The 16,349-nt window shown below is 40.9% G+C and overlaps 3 protein-coding genes across 3 annotated transcripts in view; 1 reads left to right on the top strand and 2 right to left on the bottom strand.

The window, feature by feature from the left end:
* Window positions 1-849: 849 nt before the first annotated feature.
* Window positions 850-4,683, bottom strand: LOC306823315 (desmin; the record flags this gene model as incomplete). Its single annotated transcript, XM_079342772.1, has 11 exons — window positions 850-943; window positions 1,104-2,051; window positions 2,168-2,292; window positions 2,418-2,528; window positions 2,618-2,728; window positions 2,873-3,007; window positions 3,083-3,178; window positions 3,267-3,386; window positions 3,862-4,011; window positions 4,096-4,255; window positions 4,460-4,683. The coding sequence occupies 11 exons, from the start codon at window positions 4,681-4,683 to the stop codon at window positions 850-852; spliced, it is 2,274 nt and encodes a 757-aa protein (XP_079198898.1).
* Window positions 4,684-6,793: 2,110 nt separating this feature from the next.
* On the bottom strand, window positions 6,794-8,856 carry tstd3 (thiosulfate sulfurtransferase like domain containing 3). The gene is made up of 4 exons (XM_079344009.1): window positions 8,611-8,856; window positions 8,309-8,476; window positions 7,759-7,918; window positions 6,794-7,385 (listed from the first exon to the last, which is right to left on the bottom strand). The coding sequence occupies exons 1-4, from the start codon at window positions 8,732-8,734 to the stop codon at window positions 7,328-7,330; spliced, it is 510 nt and encodes a 169-aa protein (XP_079200135.1). The 5' UTR covers window positions 8,735-8,856; the 3' UTR covers window positions 6,794-7,327.
* Window positions 8,857-8,985: 129 nt separating this feature from the next.
* usp45 (ubiquitin specific peptidase 45) overlaps window positions 8,986-16,349 on the top strand; it is a 39,040-nt gene continuing 31,676 nt past the window's right edge. The window contains exons 1-5 of the mRNA XM_079344005.1: window positions 8,986-9,497; window positions 10,568-10,678; window positions 11,056-11,225; window positions 14,099-14,199; window positions 14,593-14,693. Coding sequence (XP_079200131.1) covers window positions 10,576-10,678; window positions 11,056-11,225; window positions 14,099-14,199; window positions 14,593-14,693 — 475 coding nt within the window. The 5' untranslated portion in view covers window positions 8,986-9,497; window positions 10,568-10,575. The remainder of the gene's footprint in view (window positions 9,498-10,567; window positions 10,679-11,055; window positions 11,226-14,098; window positions 14,200-14,592; window positions 14,694-16,349) is intronic.

Genomic DNA, 16,349 nt, shown 5'->3' with positions numbered 1-16,349 from the left:
TACAATATAGTTTGTGGCCTATATTTAGTTCAGATGTGTCCTATTATAATAATAAAGGCACAGTAGTGTTACTGCTGCCATAATTACGCTGGTCTTATGTGTTGTTGCAGTTTCTGTCAGAGGATGGTGTGTTGCATGTTTCTGCTCTCAGGCCCTGAGCAGGACACTGAGTGTGTTTGGCATCTGCTAGCTAGATCCAATCGCTCCCAATCAGCAGCAGGAGGAAAAGGTGTGGATGTGGATGGAATGAGGACAGAAAACGGCTGTGTGCAGTCACTTTGCTACAGAAGAAAATTTGACTGATGGATTCCTCAGTCTGCAGAAAGTGTCAGGGCGACCGCCTTGACCCTCAGGTGACTCAATCTTTCTCTCACTGTCTTTGTCCCCTCACTTCCTCCTTTCTCCCTCTTCACTTTCCATCTTTCAAGCCAAAGCAATGAAAATAAGCTTCTCTCCCAAATGAGCTAACATATACTTCTACCTGCTTTTCATTAGTATTGGAAAATAACAAGTGTCCTTAAAAGACCCATCAAACAAACAAAGGAAAAGACATCAAATGATAAAAAGCACAAGGTAATTGAATGCTGATAGCTTTATTGTAGCAGGTTGGGTAAAAGGGGGGTTAAAGGCACACAAAAGTTTGGAGACCATGTTGTGAGTGTTCAGGGTGTGGCATATTTAAACTCTATGAAGGGAGTGTTTCACTCAGCATCGTAGGGTCATCCATGGTCTCCTTGGCCAGGGCAAAGGGCGAAGGTCAATGTCCAGACATGGGGCTTGGTCAGTGCAAAGCTCAGAGGGGCGTGGAGGTTTAAGGGTGAGAGGAGGTCACTTGGGAATTTGTGTTGCTCAGTCGTCATCAGAGTCATCAGCTGCACCAGTAATGGTATAGGTTTGTTCCTGGTGGTCCATTTCAAGCACGTCATCCTCATTTTTGACTGTTCTGTTGTAAAGGGAAGACAATGGAGACAGATGAAGAAGCATAATGTAAAGCATCATATTAAGTCATTTATATGAAGTTATTTGCTAAAATATGAATGCTATAATATAAACTAAAAATAACGTGTATGAGAAATAGAAAAGATACCTGTTGGTACCTTTACCTAATAAGCACAGTCCTTCTCTCCGTCAGCTCCACAGCCTGTTCGGGATAGGCCTCATGGTTGCCAACTAATTCATTGGCTCCATATTCATTTCCGGAATCTCTGATGTCACCTTTTCTTCCACCACTCTTTCCCATCCCACCAATGCCTGACAGTGCAGCAACTGCATCACCTCCACCCACATCTTCAGTTCCTCCACTGCCTCCAATTCTGCCACCCATCCCAGCAGGACCCATTCCTGGATCTTTATTGCCATCCCTTGCTATGCCTCCACCAATTGCATTACCCTTTTCTCCACCAACGCCCCCATTTCCTCCACTGAATGCCATACCAGTGCCAACTGCACCAGTTCCAACTCCACCAGCAGCGCTTCCACCTTTGCCTCCAACCCCAGCAGCAGAGCCTACCCCTCCAGTTCTCATACTGCCACTGCCTGTACCCAAACCTCCAGCACCTACTCCAGAACTAGAGTCTAGACTTCCACCACCCATGCCTCCAGTCCCAGAGCCCAAACCCCTAGCACCCACAACTCCAGCACCAGTGCCCTGACCTCCAGCATCCAGTCCAACAGCAGAGCCAACACCACTCATTCCACCAGTGTCCAATCTTCCACTGCCTTCACCTATGCCCACCCCAACTGCTCCAACACCTAGACCCCCAGCTCCTGATGCATGACCAACACCCACATTTGCCCCACCTGCCCTACCACCCATTCCTCCAGCACCACTGCCTGAACCTGTGCCCATACCTCCTGAACCCATGCCCATTCCTACACCACTCCCTGTGCTTCCAACACCACCAATCATTCCACCACTCATTCTGCCAACACCACCCATGCCTCCTCCACCGAAGCTCATCCCACCACCGATGGCACTCATGCTGCAGCTGGTGAGAGACAAGGTTTGTACCATGCCAGAGAGCCGCAGATCCTCTCCTTCAATAAGTTTTCTGTGGGACAACAAAACTGCTTTTAACAGGAACATCTATTGAAAAATGATTCTGTATATTCCATTGTAATATATTAAAGGTACAAATATATCTCACAAAACTTAATCTCCCCTTACCTGTATGTGGTGATCTCAATCTCCAGAGACATCTTGACATTCAGTAGGTCCTGGTACTCACGCAGGTGCAGGGCAATTTTCTCTTTAATGGATTTCAGTTCAAGCTGGAGGGTCTCAATACGAACCTTAATGTACATACATAGCATTAATGTGTGAATGTATTATTGTGCACGCTTTGTGTTTGTTTGCAAAAAAGAGTATTTTGATTGGCTCTGTGCAGCCCTCTGTAATTACAGAATTCTTTCCTTACCTGTAGTTGCTCCTGTTCCTTCCTGTATTTCTCCTGCATCTCTCGGATCTGAGCCTCGAGAGCTTCATTCCTGGTCCTCAGGGCATCCAAGTCACGCTCTTTGCTCTGGATCTAAGGGAAGTTTTGTGTGAATATTGTCTTGATAGCAATTCAAGTTGTTAATCAAACCTAATTTATTCATTTCAACTTTTGATACTCACATCTTTTTTTGCTCCTGCTATTGCCTCTCTGAAGCTTCTGACCTTATCCACATGTTTTGACGTCTTACTGGTTAGATCTTCAAATTTGTTTTTATACCATGAATCCATCTCCTAAAAGAGAATAAAAATGTTCCGACCTTTACTTAAAAGCATTTTGAATTGCCTTGTTGCTGAAATGTGCTATATAAATGAACTTCGCTTGACTTATAACATAGAGAAATTTACTTCAACAGTGCCAATGTTGGACTATTTTACCTGGAGATTTTTGGCAGCAATGTCGTCATACTGGGTTTGGATTTGTTTCAAAGCAGCAGCCAGGTCAGGCAGGGCAAACGCACTCTCAGCAGAGGCGTGAGCTGCGTAGATCTGTTTCATCAGCTCATCGATTTCCTGGAAGCAAAGACATCTTTTGTAATTATGAAAATTAAAGGCAACCTAACTGTGTAATTTGACCATGTTATCCACCTGTTGATGGACACGCTTTAGGAATTCAATTTCAACTTCCAGCTGCTCCAGCTTCTTCTCCAAGACAATGCGTGAGGAGGTGGCTTTGTCGACATCCTGAAAAAATAAAGTTATTTATTTATTTATTCTGGATTGAAACGACTATGAAGATGAGGAAGATATTGACTTATTTAATGTAACCTACTGGACGGAAGGTTTCAATGTCTAACTCTGCTTTCCTTCGCAGCTCCACTGCCTCCTCATATTTGATTTTGATTGCCTCAAGTTCAGCAGCTGTGGATTGCTTTGCCGCCACAGAGATGTCCTGAAAACCCGGAAGCCAGAAATAACATTATAGGTGATCCATATAGCTTTTCTTTTAGTTTGTTTGAAGGTGTTTGTGTCTGTGAGGATTTGTGCAAAATGTGGCTCGTCCTCCTTTGCATTTATTAGTGTTAGATTGTGTGTGTATGTGTGTGTGTGTGTGTGTGTGTGTGTGTGTGCAAATGTATAATCTAGCCGTCTCAGCAGTGCATGAAACATAACTGAAGACAGCTGTACTCCATGACACCTTAGCACGCTCAGGCGCCTCTCCATTTGCCTGCCAGGAGTGAGACTGTTACCAGGTAAGGAACCTTGAAAACACCAAGTTGACGTCTTGTACTGTTGCTTGGATTATTTTTCTGCAGCTCAGTGATGTGTGAACCTTGCCGGAAACAAGGCATTATGTCTTTACGCTCTACTGAGTGGCTGAAATGGAAAAGAAGAAACAGACCCTGTGGCTTAAGGAATTGTCTTACCCGCTGAACTCTCATCTGGTCAGCAATCTTTTTCAACTCCCTCAGTTGTTCCTCATATAAGAGACGCAGACCTGATGGCTTCTCAAAGCGGTTCTGGTAGGCCTCAATCTCCGTTTCCAATAGCTTGTTTTGTTGCTCAAGGGATCGAACCTGTAGAACATGCGCTTTCAAGCAAGGCCTTACATATACAATGATTTTTTACAATGCAAAGATATCTGTTGAAGTCTGTTTTACCTTGTCAATGTAGACAGCCAGTCTGTCATTGAGGACAACCATCTCCTGTCTTTCACTTGTGCGGGTGTTTAGGAATTCCTGGTTCTCAGCTGCAGCCACATCCAGGTCCATAGCAGGTTCTCCACTCGGTCCAACACACACCATGGCTCCTGCGCTGACCCTGAAAAAGAGGTGAAGAATTTAAGAGGGAAAAAAAGTGTATCTGTCATTGAATAAAACATTTTTCCATAATTAAAGGCATAGCGTGAGGAAGATGGACTTACCAAACTCTGAACAAAAGGTTAAAACACTATGACAAATTATTCAGAGATTAAATGTAACTGTTACTGATAAACCTACTTCTGTGTAGGCACACAGAGCTTACCCTGCTCCAACCATTCGAGTCCTGCGTGCAGCCGACATGTTCCTGCGGCCCACCGACTCCACACGCATGCTGCTTGCCCCTGCTCTGCAGGCATAGCCAGCAGAGGCATGACGGGCATCTCTCCTGTTGGGGGATGGACTGGACACCCGGACCTGGTAGGATGAGCTGCTGCTATCCTCAAAGTGACGCCGATAGGACGAGATCCTCTCTGGGCTGCGGCTCATGGTGGCGGCTGTGACTGTGTTTCCTCGGGTTCTCTGAGAAAGGATGGTAGAAATACTCAGGCTGTGGTCAGTGGTTTACTGGACTTCACTGCTGTTCCACCTTGTCTGTACTCCCTGATGGTCAATCCACTTTCAGGTTTTATACTTCCCATAGCTAGCCATGTCCCAGGTCTGCCAAAGACAACCCAGTTTATGAACCAACATCAGAGGAATCTCGAACCTCTGCATCAACTCAAGCCTGACCTGCTGCTCAGATATCTGTCAGCAGCTTGTGAGAAGCAGAGCTGAACTGGGATAGTGAATGATGGCATTGGTGGAGGCTTTAGGCATTAGGTTCCTTGCAAAACATAGAGAGTGAGCATATCTTTCCACCTTTATAGTCACAGTAAAGACTTTTGCAAGGTTAATGGAACCCCCGTAAGTGTTCACCGAGATGTAGATAAACAAGCAGGCTAAGGGAAGAGCCGGCATGTCCCACTCAGCCAAAGCAGCCGGTAGGTGCAGCGATGATGTGATCTGCTCTGATGGGACGAGGGACTTTAATTGAATGCTGAGCTGAAGCTTGAGGGTGACCTGATGAGAAACAGAGCAACAAAGAGCCCCGGCAAGATTTGACATAAATTAGTGCTTATTAGTCTGGTCTGTTTTCAACATATTAAAACTGGAGTATGCAGAGAAAAAAGAAAATGGAATTAACTGCTTCTGGGGGAAAATAAGGAGGCAGAGAAAGGGAGGGGGTCTGGAAGTCTGGTATTTACAGTTGACACGGCACAATGATGTAAGGAGAGATAACAGTGGCCAGGTCATTTCAGGGCAATTCTTCAATGACACCGAGGGTCACTTAATCAATGGTCAGTAAAAGCTGCTGTCTTTGAAATATCCTATAAGCAAAATTAACCACATAAATAAATAACCTGTCAGGAAATATAGGTTTTCAACACATCTGAAACAAAATCCAGCTTTTGGGTTATGTGTTGTACTTCTGAAAGCTGTATTGATGGATTGAGCAAGCATCTATTTTCCCTCATTGACCTCACAACTAGCAGCTGTATGAGACTTTTGGGAAGAGGTGTAATTATACAGTGTGTGAAAAATGTACCTCAACTCATCAGCTCTTTTCTTTGGCAACCAAATAACATCCCTAATCATTGTGGTATTTTCTATGACAGCATTTATAGAGCTTTACTGAAGTGCCACTTCAAACACAAATTCACCTGCAGACATAAATGTGAACCTGAGTTAAACAGGGCATGGACATACTTTATTCATTGCAATTTTTGTTTTTCTTATTTCCCAAGCCAAAACATAGGTCATGAGCTTTATTTACACTTGAAGGGAGATTTTCTCTTGCCACTCTATGACGGATTAAGCTGGGCTCTTGTAATATAGCAATAAGTAAGGTCTTTTACCTGCGTTTTGTAAACATAATGATGGACATAGTCTTTTTACCTGCTCTTTTGTATTGTTAACAGAAAGAGTATGGTTCTTTATCTGCTTTTTGTGTCTACAGATAAAACTTGTTTTGAATTGATGCAATACAAATAAAGATTGATTGTGTTTTAAGAAATTAGCAATAGTATTGGAAATTCTGAAGCAGATTCTTTACTTGTACATGTGTAAAGTCACTCAGAGATCAGTTCTCTCTTCAGTGACAATTAATTTACAAGAAATTGCTTTAAAGTTTGTTAGGCACTTGGATAATATGTAAACTATGACTAATTAAATCTCCAAAAATTGGGCTATTTAAAAATTCAATGTTCATTTACTTTGTTGGAGTGAAAACAATGAGACACGGTCCACTGATGTTACGGACATACTGTAGTAGAGGCCTTCCACTCAGTTCAAAACAAACACATTCATTATCATGGATGATGAATGAACCCGTTAATGTTTCCTGGAGGGTTGGTGGTAAATTCATACTGGAACACTGGGGCTATTAGACATGGCCCTACAGCACGTAGATCATTTCCAAGCTGCTGTCACCTCAGCAAGCCACTCCATGCCTATTATTATCACAAATTATTCAAATAAATACAGAGCTCGTCAGCCATCGTCAAAGTAGTAAAAAACAACCTGGAAGGATATAAAAGGCACAAAGTCAAGATCCCTATTAATAAAAACAGTAATTATTTTTTATTGAATCATGTTGGCAACAACTAAGTTTCATCCATGCACAACCAGACATTCATTAATAATACATATTTACAATAAATTAACTTGAAATGAGGAGTGTTTCACGTTGTGCATTGAGAGACTTATTGTTAACTCACACACATACACAGTTTAGTAGTCACTTGCATAGACAGTCTGGAGATACATGAGCACTTCATTATATGATATTTGTAGTAAGGTTGAAATAGTCATTGGTTAATTAGTAGTTTAAGAAGTTGTAAAGGGTTTAAAAGTCAGTTTTATCAGAAGACACGATTGTTGTTGTATGCTGAGCCCTAGTTTCAGTCTTTGAGATTCACAGTTTAAGAACAACAACTTCTAATCACTGCTTCTAATGACAACAAAAAACAAACTTTTTGAATAGCCTTTACAAGACTCCTTGTTATACATCTCCACTTTGCAGTCAGATCTCGGTTTATTTTATTTAGTTTTTTGATAAAATGATCTTTCTTCTTCTTTACTCTATCGTTGTTCAGTTGTGTTGTTCATTTTTCACCCAGTCTTGCCATCCACCGGGGTAATGCTGAACACTGAAATGAAGAAAAAAGAGCAGAAAGTAAAAGAGCAGTCGCATGACAATGTATGTTGAGTTTGGCTTTACAGATAAAATGGCATGTTGATATATTATAATCTAATGCTCGCTTAGGCTTGTGTTTTCTTTAACATCACATCAGAAACTTGAGAACAGCAGCTCACTTTATTATGTGATGCCAGAATGTAAAAATGTCTTGTGATAAAAAAAGTCAAATTAACCATTCAGTTAAGCACATTCAGTCATCTTGAATTGCTTTTTCGTCTTTGTCAAGAATCTAAAGATTGAAAAATTCAAGTAATTTACTGTATAACAAATGAGATGAAAACCAATCATTTTTTACAGATATGAGGCAAAGAAACCGGTCTCACTCATTGTATCCCAGCGAAGCAGCTGTATTGAGAGCGTTCTTGCTTCTGACTCCTGCCAGACAAGTAAATACAATGTTATCTGTCTGCTGGGGCAATTCACCACCATATTTTTCTTTGAACTCTTCTGGAGCCAGCTGGAGAGCGGTGTTCACTTGTCCCACTGCAAAGTAAAAAAAAACGTGTCAATAAAAGTAGAAGGAAAAGGTAGTGTAATAATCTGTAGTGTGCCTGAATACACTGAATAATGTTTTAGAGAGAGTTGGACATGTCCTTCTTAATACATTACACCATGGTGTCTGCTGGTTTCATCAATGTTGGTTTCAAGACGTTTTCAATGTTCATGGTAATTCAACATTCAAGCAATTTTCAGTAAAAAACAAAAAACTAAAAGTGTTAGGATTTTTTTTTTAAAGGATTTTGTTTATAAATGTGCTTGAGATATCAGGACAAGATTGATAAAGCAAATCACCTGCAGAAAACACAACACGTGTATGTTGATATATGAGTCAAATATGGGATCTGTGTGTATTTGAGGTAGAATAACACTCACAGGGAATATTAATAGACCCGGGAATGAAGCCGTACTCCCTCAGCTCCCAGGGCTCTCTGACATCAATAACTACAGATCTCCGGCCAGCCAGAAGCTGCTTCAGCTCCTCGTAGTTCACATCCGTGTTAGGTGGCCCTGAGGTAAACCTTCGCAGCAGTAACTCTGGATCTGGACAAGAAACAAACAGGACAAGAACAATCTCGAAACTTTAAAGTGACTTACAAGTCACTGACAGCGAAACTCGGATGAAAACAGATCCGGTAGCAAATATTAACGTCACTGCATTTTAATGTGAAACTCACTTTTGCAACCGAGGTGAGTGTTGACATGGTAGGACAAAAAGCTTCGTCCTCCAGGTAGGACGGTGCTGGTCCACATGAGCCGCGGGACAACCGCAGCAAACCCCAAACACCTTCTCATGGCCATCTGTGATAACTTACACTTAAGTCAACGCTTCTTCGATATAACCCTGTAATTATGAACTGATGTAGCGTGACCCTACAATTAAAAATCACACGGTTTTATATCACCGTGCCAAATACGACTTGCGCGTGCGCAAACGTACGGATCGCGTAAAGGACCAAAATAGTCTCCTTTGACTTATTGCCATATCAAACGCACATTAGATAACGTACGTATAAAATGTAAACAATAATCAGGAAAAATATAGTAATGTAATTGCGGTTTATCTTTGTATATTTTAACAGAGCTATCAAGTACCATCAAAAAAATTCAACCTTAGACTTTGTTATGAAGAAAACAACAAATTAAACATATCACTCTCTGGTTAGCATCATAATAATCATTATAATTGTAAAAGAAATGCCTCAGCATTGGAAAGTTCAGCCTGTTTTGCTACATTTGTTTTGGTACGTAAACGCAGCATTGGGCCAGCTGAGTTGCCGTAGTGCGTCACATGTTGACGAGGTGTGCTAGCTGATATCTTGACAACACTTACAAAGTAAAGGGAAAACACACAATTGTTTTTTTAGGGCGGAGGTTAACTGATATGTCGATATATATGCGCTTTATTTAGTGCCAACATGCCTCAATTTCTTCGTGTGTAGTTATAGAAAAGACTTCGCGTAATTTAGATGTTTAAAGATGACAGGCTACTGTAGCTAGCGTGCGAGCTAGCAGCAGGCTTCAGGTGAGCGAACATAGTGACCACAGGAGCTTAAATAAAGAGGTAAGATAATTCATCCACATAGTCATGTTCATCCGTGCGGAGGTGTTTTTCGTTCTTTTAATTCATTTGTTTGATATATTATAAAAAATACCATCTGTGCTTACCTGTATAGACGATCTTGTGTCGAGAACAGGTAGATAAATATCGATAAAACGCATAATTAACTTTTAATCAGACTTTTTTTTAATTCATGTTCAGTTATATACTGTGTCGGAGGTCAGAATAGTGTTGATCATTTCTGCAGATTGTACTCAGTGCTCCAGTTTATACTTAACTCTGAAGGGTTGAAACATGTTATGCTATATTTTATGAACTAAATACACAAACTTTACTCAAAGAAATAAATGAGTCCACGCATCCAGACTCTCCTCTGAGGACAGTTTGTGTTTGCAGTCATAAACGTACACCATAGAATCTCTACATTTCTCTAAATTTCACATTTCTGTACCAAACAACATAGTGCACCTTTTAGTTATAGTTTCAAGTGTCCGAGGCCCAATATTATACTGTAAAATAGCAGTAACTATAGCATATATAATTTATATTTAACAATAAACATTATCTTCAAACTATTGGGCCACTTTGAGGAATTCATTCACTTGACTTCCAGCCACCTGATGAGGTGTTTCACCTGATTGATTTAAAGTCTTATAACTACTTGTCGGTAAATTGGTGAGTACCGTAGGTCAGAGACTGTTATTGCAAGATTTTTTTGTCATGTACAGCACTAATACGGTTGGTTTTGAAAATCCTACATCATGGTCTCCATCACAGTGGATTTTAAATTATTTTCTAGTAGGTTAATGCAGAAACAATAGCAAATAAGCACAAAGTTGACATACTGTAACTTGAATTGTTAAACATGGAAATCAGTTGTCAAATCAGTCAATATGCATCCTAAAATTGTTTATTCAAATGTTGAGGTGCATATAAATGAAAATAGTGTGAAAGATTTGTAAAACAAGCAGCCTTTGAAACATGGAGATAAAAGAAGATGAGGAGTTTCTATAAGTTGGTGTGTGCTGTTGTGATCATCGTCACTCATGTCGGTCCTCCATCCTCTCATCAAGAGCTCCAGATGCGGCTAAAGGACCCCTTCTCCTTGAAATCCGCCGATATGACTAAGCGGACCAATAAACCGAGGAAACCTCGAGATGAGGAGTCATCAGATGAAGTCAGTGGTAAGTTAATGAAGTAATACTAACTCAAGCATTGCATGTCATTTACTGTACAAGAGACGACTTCCTGAAGACATCTATACACTGAAGAGTGATCGGTTTTCCATTTTCTTTTTTCTTTTTTCTTTTCTGATTATCTTTTAATTATTATGTTTTTAATTATTACAAGAGCAGAATATCAATGTCTGTAAATAAAGTTTCCTGATATTATAGATTATATATGAGTATATGTGCTTTGTCTGTTGAAGTGTCCCACCTACAGTGTAAGAATTTACAGATAGTGCTGTAAAAATGTTGATTCCTTCAAAAAAGAAAACTTGGTCTCTGACAGTGTTGGATCTGACATATTTTATTACAACCTGTGTTTTATTTTTAACCAGGGTTGACTTGCCAGCATGTGAGCAAAGCAGTGGACCTGAACTCAGTGAAGAAATCAGTTTTGTCCAACATGTGGCTTGTTTGCTCAGAATGCCTAAAGGAGAGGACCATGATCGATGGAGAGCCAGCAGCATCCAATGACATCCTGGTGTGCTTGAAGTGTGGTACCCAGGTAACCTTTAATTTTGTTTTTGCTGCAAAATTTAACAGTGCCAAAATTAGAAAAAAACATTCTGGATCCTATACATATCTATCTATCGATCATCTATTGATCTATCAATCAATCTATATTTATATCTATATATATATCTATATATATATAGATATATCTATATATAATCTATATATGACCCTTACACAGGGGTCATATATATACACACACACACATATATAATTAAATCAGGAGAGGCTAAAACACAGAGGCAATTATTGATCCATGATTAGTATGGATCAAGGCGCAAACCCGTCAAACGGTCGAATTTTCTCCGTTCACTCTCTCCGTGTCTGCAGCTAACACAACGATAGCAACGTCCTCTCACAGTCGCTGTAGTCTCAGTCTGTGAACGTCTCCACTCCAACTCCGTGAAACAGCGCTGCGTCAGAAACACTGCAGGTACAGTGCACGCTAAATGCACGCGCAGTCAGAGATACACACGTCTAATAATAAGCTGAAATATGAAGTGTCTAATGTTGTCAAAGATAAATCAAGAGAGAACTTGTTTATGAAAAATAATAATTAACTCTTCTCTGATGGATGTTAGTTTGAGTCTGTAATGTTGTAATGTGTGTGTGTGTGTAGGGGGGGGGTTAAAGGGGAACAGGGGGCTCTGGGAATCAATCAATCTTTATTTGTATTGTTAACATTAACAAAAGAGCAGGTAAACAGACCATGCTCATCGTTAGGTTTACAAAAAGCAGGTAAAGGACCTTACTTATGGCTATATTACAAGAGCCAGCTTAATCCGTCATAGTGTGGCAAGAAAACCTTGGGACCTAGGAGAGCTCAGGAGCTCCCAGAAAATTGAGAGGTTAGCAAATTTAGAGATAGTGACATGCAGTAATAAGATATGAAAGCAGGGAGCATAACTATGAGCTGGTCCTAAGCCAGCCCTAACTATAAGATTTATCAAAAAGAAAAGTTTTAAGTCTATTCTTAAAAGTATCTAGTGTGTCTGCCTCCCGGAGCCCGACTGGTAGACGATTCCAGAGGAGCAGCGCCTGATAACTGAAGGCTCTACCTCCCATAGTGCATTTAGAAACTGTAGGTACCACGAGCAGGCCTGCATTCTGGGAGCGTAATGTTCTCGATGGGTAGTATGGTACAATTAACTCTTTAAGATAGGATGGTGCCTGACCTTTTAGAGCTTTGTAGGTGAGAAGAAGGATTTTAAATTCTATTCTAGATTTTATAGGGAGCCAGTGAAGAGAAACCAATACAGGAGTAATGTGGTCCCTTTTCCTAGTTCTAGTCAGAACACGAGCTGCAGCGTTTTGGACGAGTTGAAGGGTCTTTAGAGATTTACCATAGCACCCTGATGAAAGAGAATTACAGTAATCCAACCTGCAGGTAACAAATGCATGAACTAGTTTTTCAGCATCATTTTGCGACAAGATCTGCCTGATCTTAGAGATATGAAAAGGTGAAAATAAATAAAATAAGCTGTCCTTGAAATTTGTTTAATGTGGGAATCAAAGGAAATATCCTGATCAAAGAGAACTCCTAAATTCTTAACAGTGGTACTAGAGGCCACACTGATACCACTAAGGGCCGTTATATCATCAGAAAAACTCTCTCTGAGGTTCTTAGGTCCAATCACTGAATTATTTAAAAAATAAAGACAAGCAAATGTATTTTTTAAATTGATCAATTTCTTGATATTATAAAATTATTCAGTCTGTGACGTAAATCTGAACAGAGTGTAGTGACTTGATTTCACTGAAACTAAAAAGAAAAGAAACCTAAGCCACAGTGAGGGGCTGCTACCGGGATATTCGTAACTGACACGTCGTCCTTCGGCTGCTCCACGTTGTAAATCAAACATCGGCGGACTTGTTTAAGATGTGTTTATTTACCACCACCAATAAAGTCACTGTTTACACGCACTTTGATTACTTCTTGTTGAAAACAAACAAAAGAAAGATTCAATTCTTAGCCTCTAAACAGCGATCAAAAACTGTGTGCTTCTCCCCGGTAAGCAACACACCTGAGGAACAATTACCTCTTCTTCTACTTATCCCCTTTCCTGCTGTCCAATACGCCACCTACTGTGGCAATCGGGAAATTACCTGAACACAGTACAAAATGGCTCTAACACAGAGCATAATGCTTTCTCAGTTAAATGTACTGTAACTGATGTGTGTGCGACTTAAAAACACAATTTTCTCTTTCGGTCACTCAAAAAAAAAAATTGCTGGTGAATTTTTTCATCTTTTGGACCCTGCATACTTCATACTGTTTAAAAAAAGAGAACGAAAAATCCCATTGGAATATGCCTACAAACATGTATTTACCAAAAGACCTCTGCATAAACTCTCCAGTACATTTACAGTTCACAATGTGGAACCCCCCCCCCCCGCCAAAGACCAAGAGAACCACGTTATTTAAATCATGATCTTTTATTGTATTACTTGTTTATATATTCAATACCATGAACTGTTAATTACTACACTAGACATTCAAAAGAACAGTAGCTTTCAGTTGTTTTGTTTTTCAATGATTTATGAATCCAAATTTCTAAAATATTTATTTTCTGTGTGTTTGTGAACATGACACAAACACAGACTTAAAGATGGAAAGAGAGGAAAATGTGATGTCACTTATTTAGAATGAATTTGTTTTAAATTATGACACTTAACTTTATCCTATAAATCCAGAAAGAGCTTGCAAAATATGAACACATACAAAATGGCATTTCCTAAATAGTCCCAAACCTGGCTTATTGAAATGAGAATGAGCCAAGATTTTCAAACCTTAAGATGTGTCCTGTTGGCCCACAACATGCCATGTTTGAATTGTTACCGACTTTGTTTTTTTTGTGAACACAGGGCTGTAACCAGTCCGGGATCCAGCACGCCGTCAAGCACCATCAAGCTTTCCACCCCGAGTCTCACTGCATCACCATCAGCTTAAGCACATGGAAGGCCTGGTGAGAGACTGTGTTTATTGTACACTGTGATGAACAAGCCAACAGTGCACACACGGCCAGTGTGTGTGTCAACATGTGATGACATATATCAGGATGTTGTCGCTGTGTGGGCTTTGATGGGGGAAAAAGAAGGAGTAGTGGGTTTTTCAATGCACTTCAACACAGAAAGCATGTGCTGTCTTTTAGTCTTTGTCACCATGAAGGCTGCCATTTTTAAGGCATTTTCAGATCCATTGTGTACGTGAATATAGTTTTTTTTATTGATTGTGTTAATCAGTTGTCGTAAACAGTTAGCGTCATCCAAAAAAAGCAGTTCATTGTAACACAAGTTTCTTGAGGATTGCACATTTCTAAATCTCTGTGTTTGTCTTTGAACCATTGTTGTTGTGACAGGTGCTTTGAATGTAACGAGGAGCTTTCCACTCACTGCAACAAGAAGGCTTTGGCTCAGACCCTGGACTTTTTACAAAAACAATCTGTCAGAGCGACGTCAGGTAAGGGTTTTGGCAAGTCTCTTCAAGTTGGGGAAAAAAAAAAAAAAAGTCTTTAATTAGACACATGCTGTCTTCTGCAAATCCCAGCCAGACTGGATAAGTTGTGTTTGAGATGTTCACAAGAACACATTTAGTTTAACAGCCTTGCCTTCAGTTTAAGTTAGAAACGTTTTATCATTAACCCAAACCACTTGTCATAGTAAATATTGCTGGTTAATAATACTGTCTAAACATAACAGTTCTCAACTCTCACCGCGGTGGAAAAAGTGAGTTTTGGTAACAATTGTAATGTTTAAAATCATCCTGCCAGTTTTAGACGTATCCACAAAAGGCTAAAAAAAATAAATACACCATGGCAGTTTACCAGGGTAATACTAGAGAGGAGAGGACTCCTGATTATTGAACAATAATACCTGTCGTATAGCTGACTTGACTTACTTGGTCAAATGAACCCAAATGTGTTACTGTCACTACCTAAGGTGTTCAGCTACCTCGCAGGAGTTGACTGCAGTACACCTGCTCCCCCTGGTGGAAGGATGGATTTCACCGGAGGTCCTCAGTGTCTGTTCACTGGGAGTCAAAACTGTGTGTCACCCCACTTTTCCTATATCTGTGATATATAAAGTGTACAAACGCAGCTCTTCATTATCAGGGGCCTTAACATTAGAGGAGGACATCATGCTGCTGAAGAGAAGTGCGACTGTTAAAAGTCATACTCGTATCATGCCTTCGAGTTACTCGTAAAAACCTGTGGATAGATTTGACTTCTGCAGCACAAGCAGTGTTCATGCTGATATTTTGCTTATTTTCTTTCTTCTGTCCTCCCACCTTCACTCAAGCCACCTGACCCCCCCCCCCAACAAGTCACTCACCCATATAGATATTAGCACCCGACCCCCTTTTTGTACTTACACGCTCACACACCTTCTGTTCCTGCCTGTGCACCTTGCCGTTGCGTGATGGCACGCTTGATGGCACGCTCAGACTGTAGCTGATCGGGGTGGTGGGCGTCATCACTTTCAGTCTCACTGGCTGCCTCAGCTTGGCCCAGTGGCCAAAGGCCAGTTGCCCAGGCTAAATTAGACTGGTCCCCCCCCATCAGTCTCTCAGCCACAGCTTCAGAGTTGCAGGATTGATGCTGCAGAAATCCCTCACCAACCCTCCTCCTTCCCTCCTCTCTCCCCATGCACATCGCATGACTGCACACGTTAGAGGCATTAGGCGCTTGAGTGATGCTTCCCGGCTGGGTTCCCTAAAGAACAAGAGCAGCTGCGTGGGGTTCAGCCACTGCTCCGTCATTCTTTGTCTCTCCATCGCTATCCGTTTCTGTCCCTCGCTTACTCTGCCAAGCTGCTGTATGTCTCACCACCTCTGGGCCTGTGCGCTGCACTAGTGGGAGCCAGGGTCCTCAACAAGTCAGAGCGACTGGATCCTTACAGCTGGAGCACACTAACTCTTTAGTGGACAAACACACTCGCAGATACACACGTACACAGGATCGACTAAAGTACAAAGCGTCTTTACTCTTCAGTATGTTTGTTGGCAGTTAAAATGACTTCATGTGATAAAATGTTTGATGTTCTCGTGACACATTCTCTTCAACAGAGAGCACAAGCTCTCCTCTGAATAGAACCTGAATAACTTTTATTCGCCCAA

This window comes from Symphodus melops (assembly GCF_947650265.1).
Source record: "Symphodus melops genome assembly, chromosome: 5".
NCBI classification, from domain to species: Eukaryota; Metazoa; Chordata; class Actinopteri; order Labriformes; family Labridae; genus Symphodus; species Symphodus melops.
This window is presented reverse-complemented; position numbering and strand designations above follow the sequence as displayed.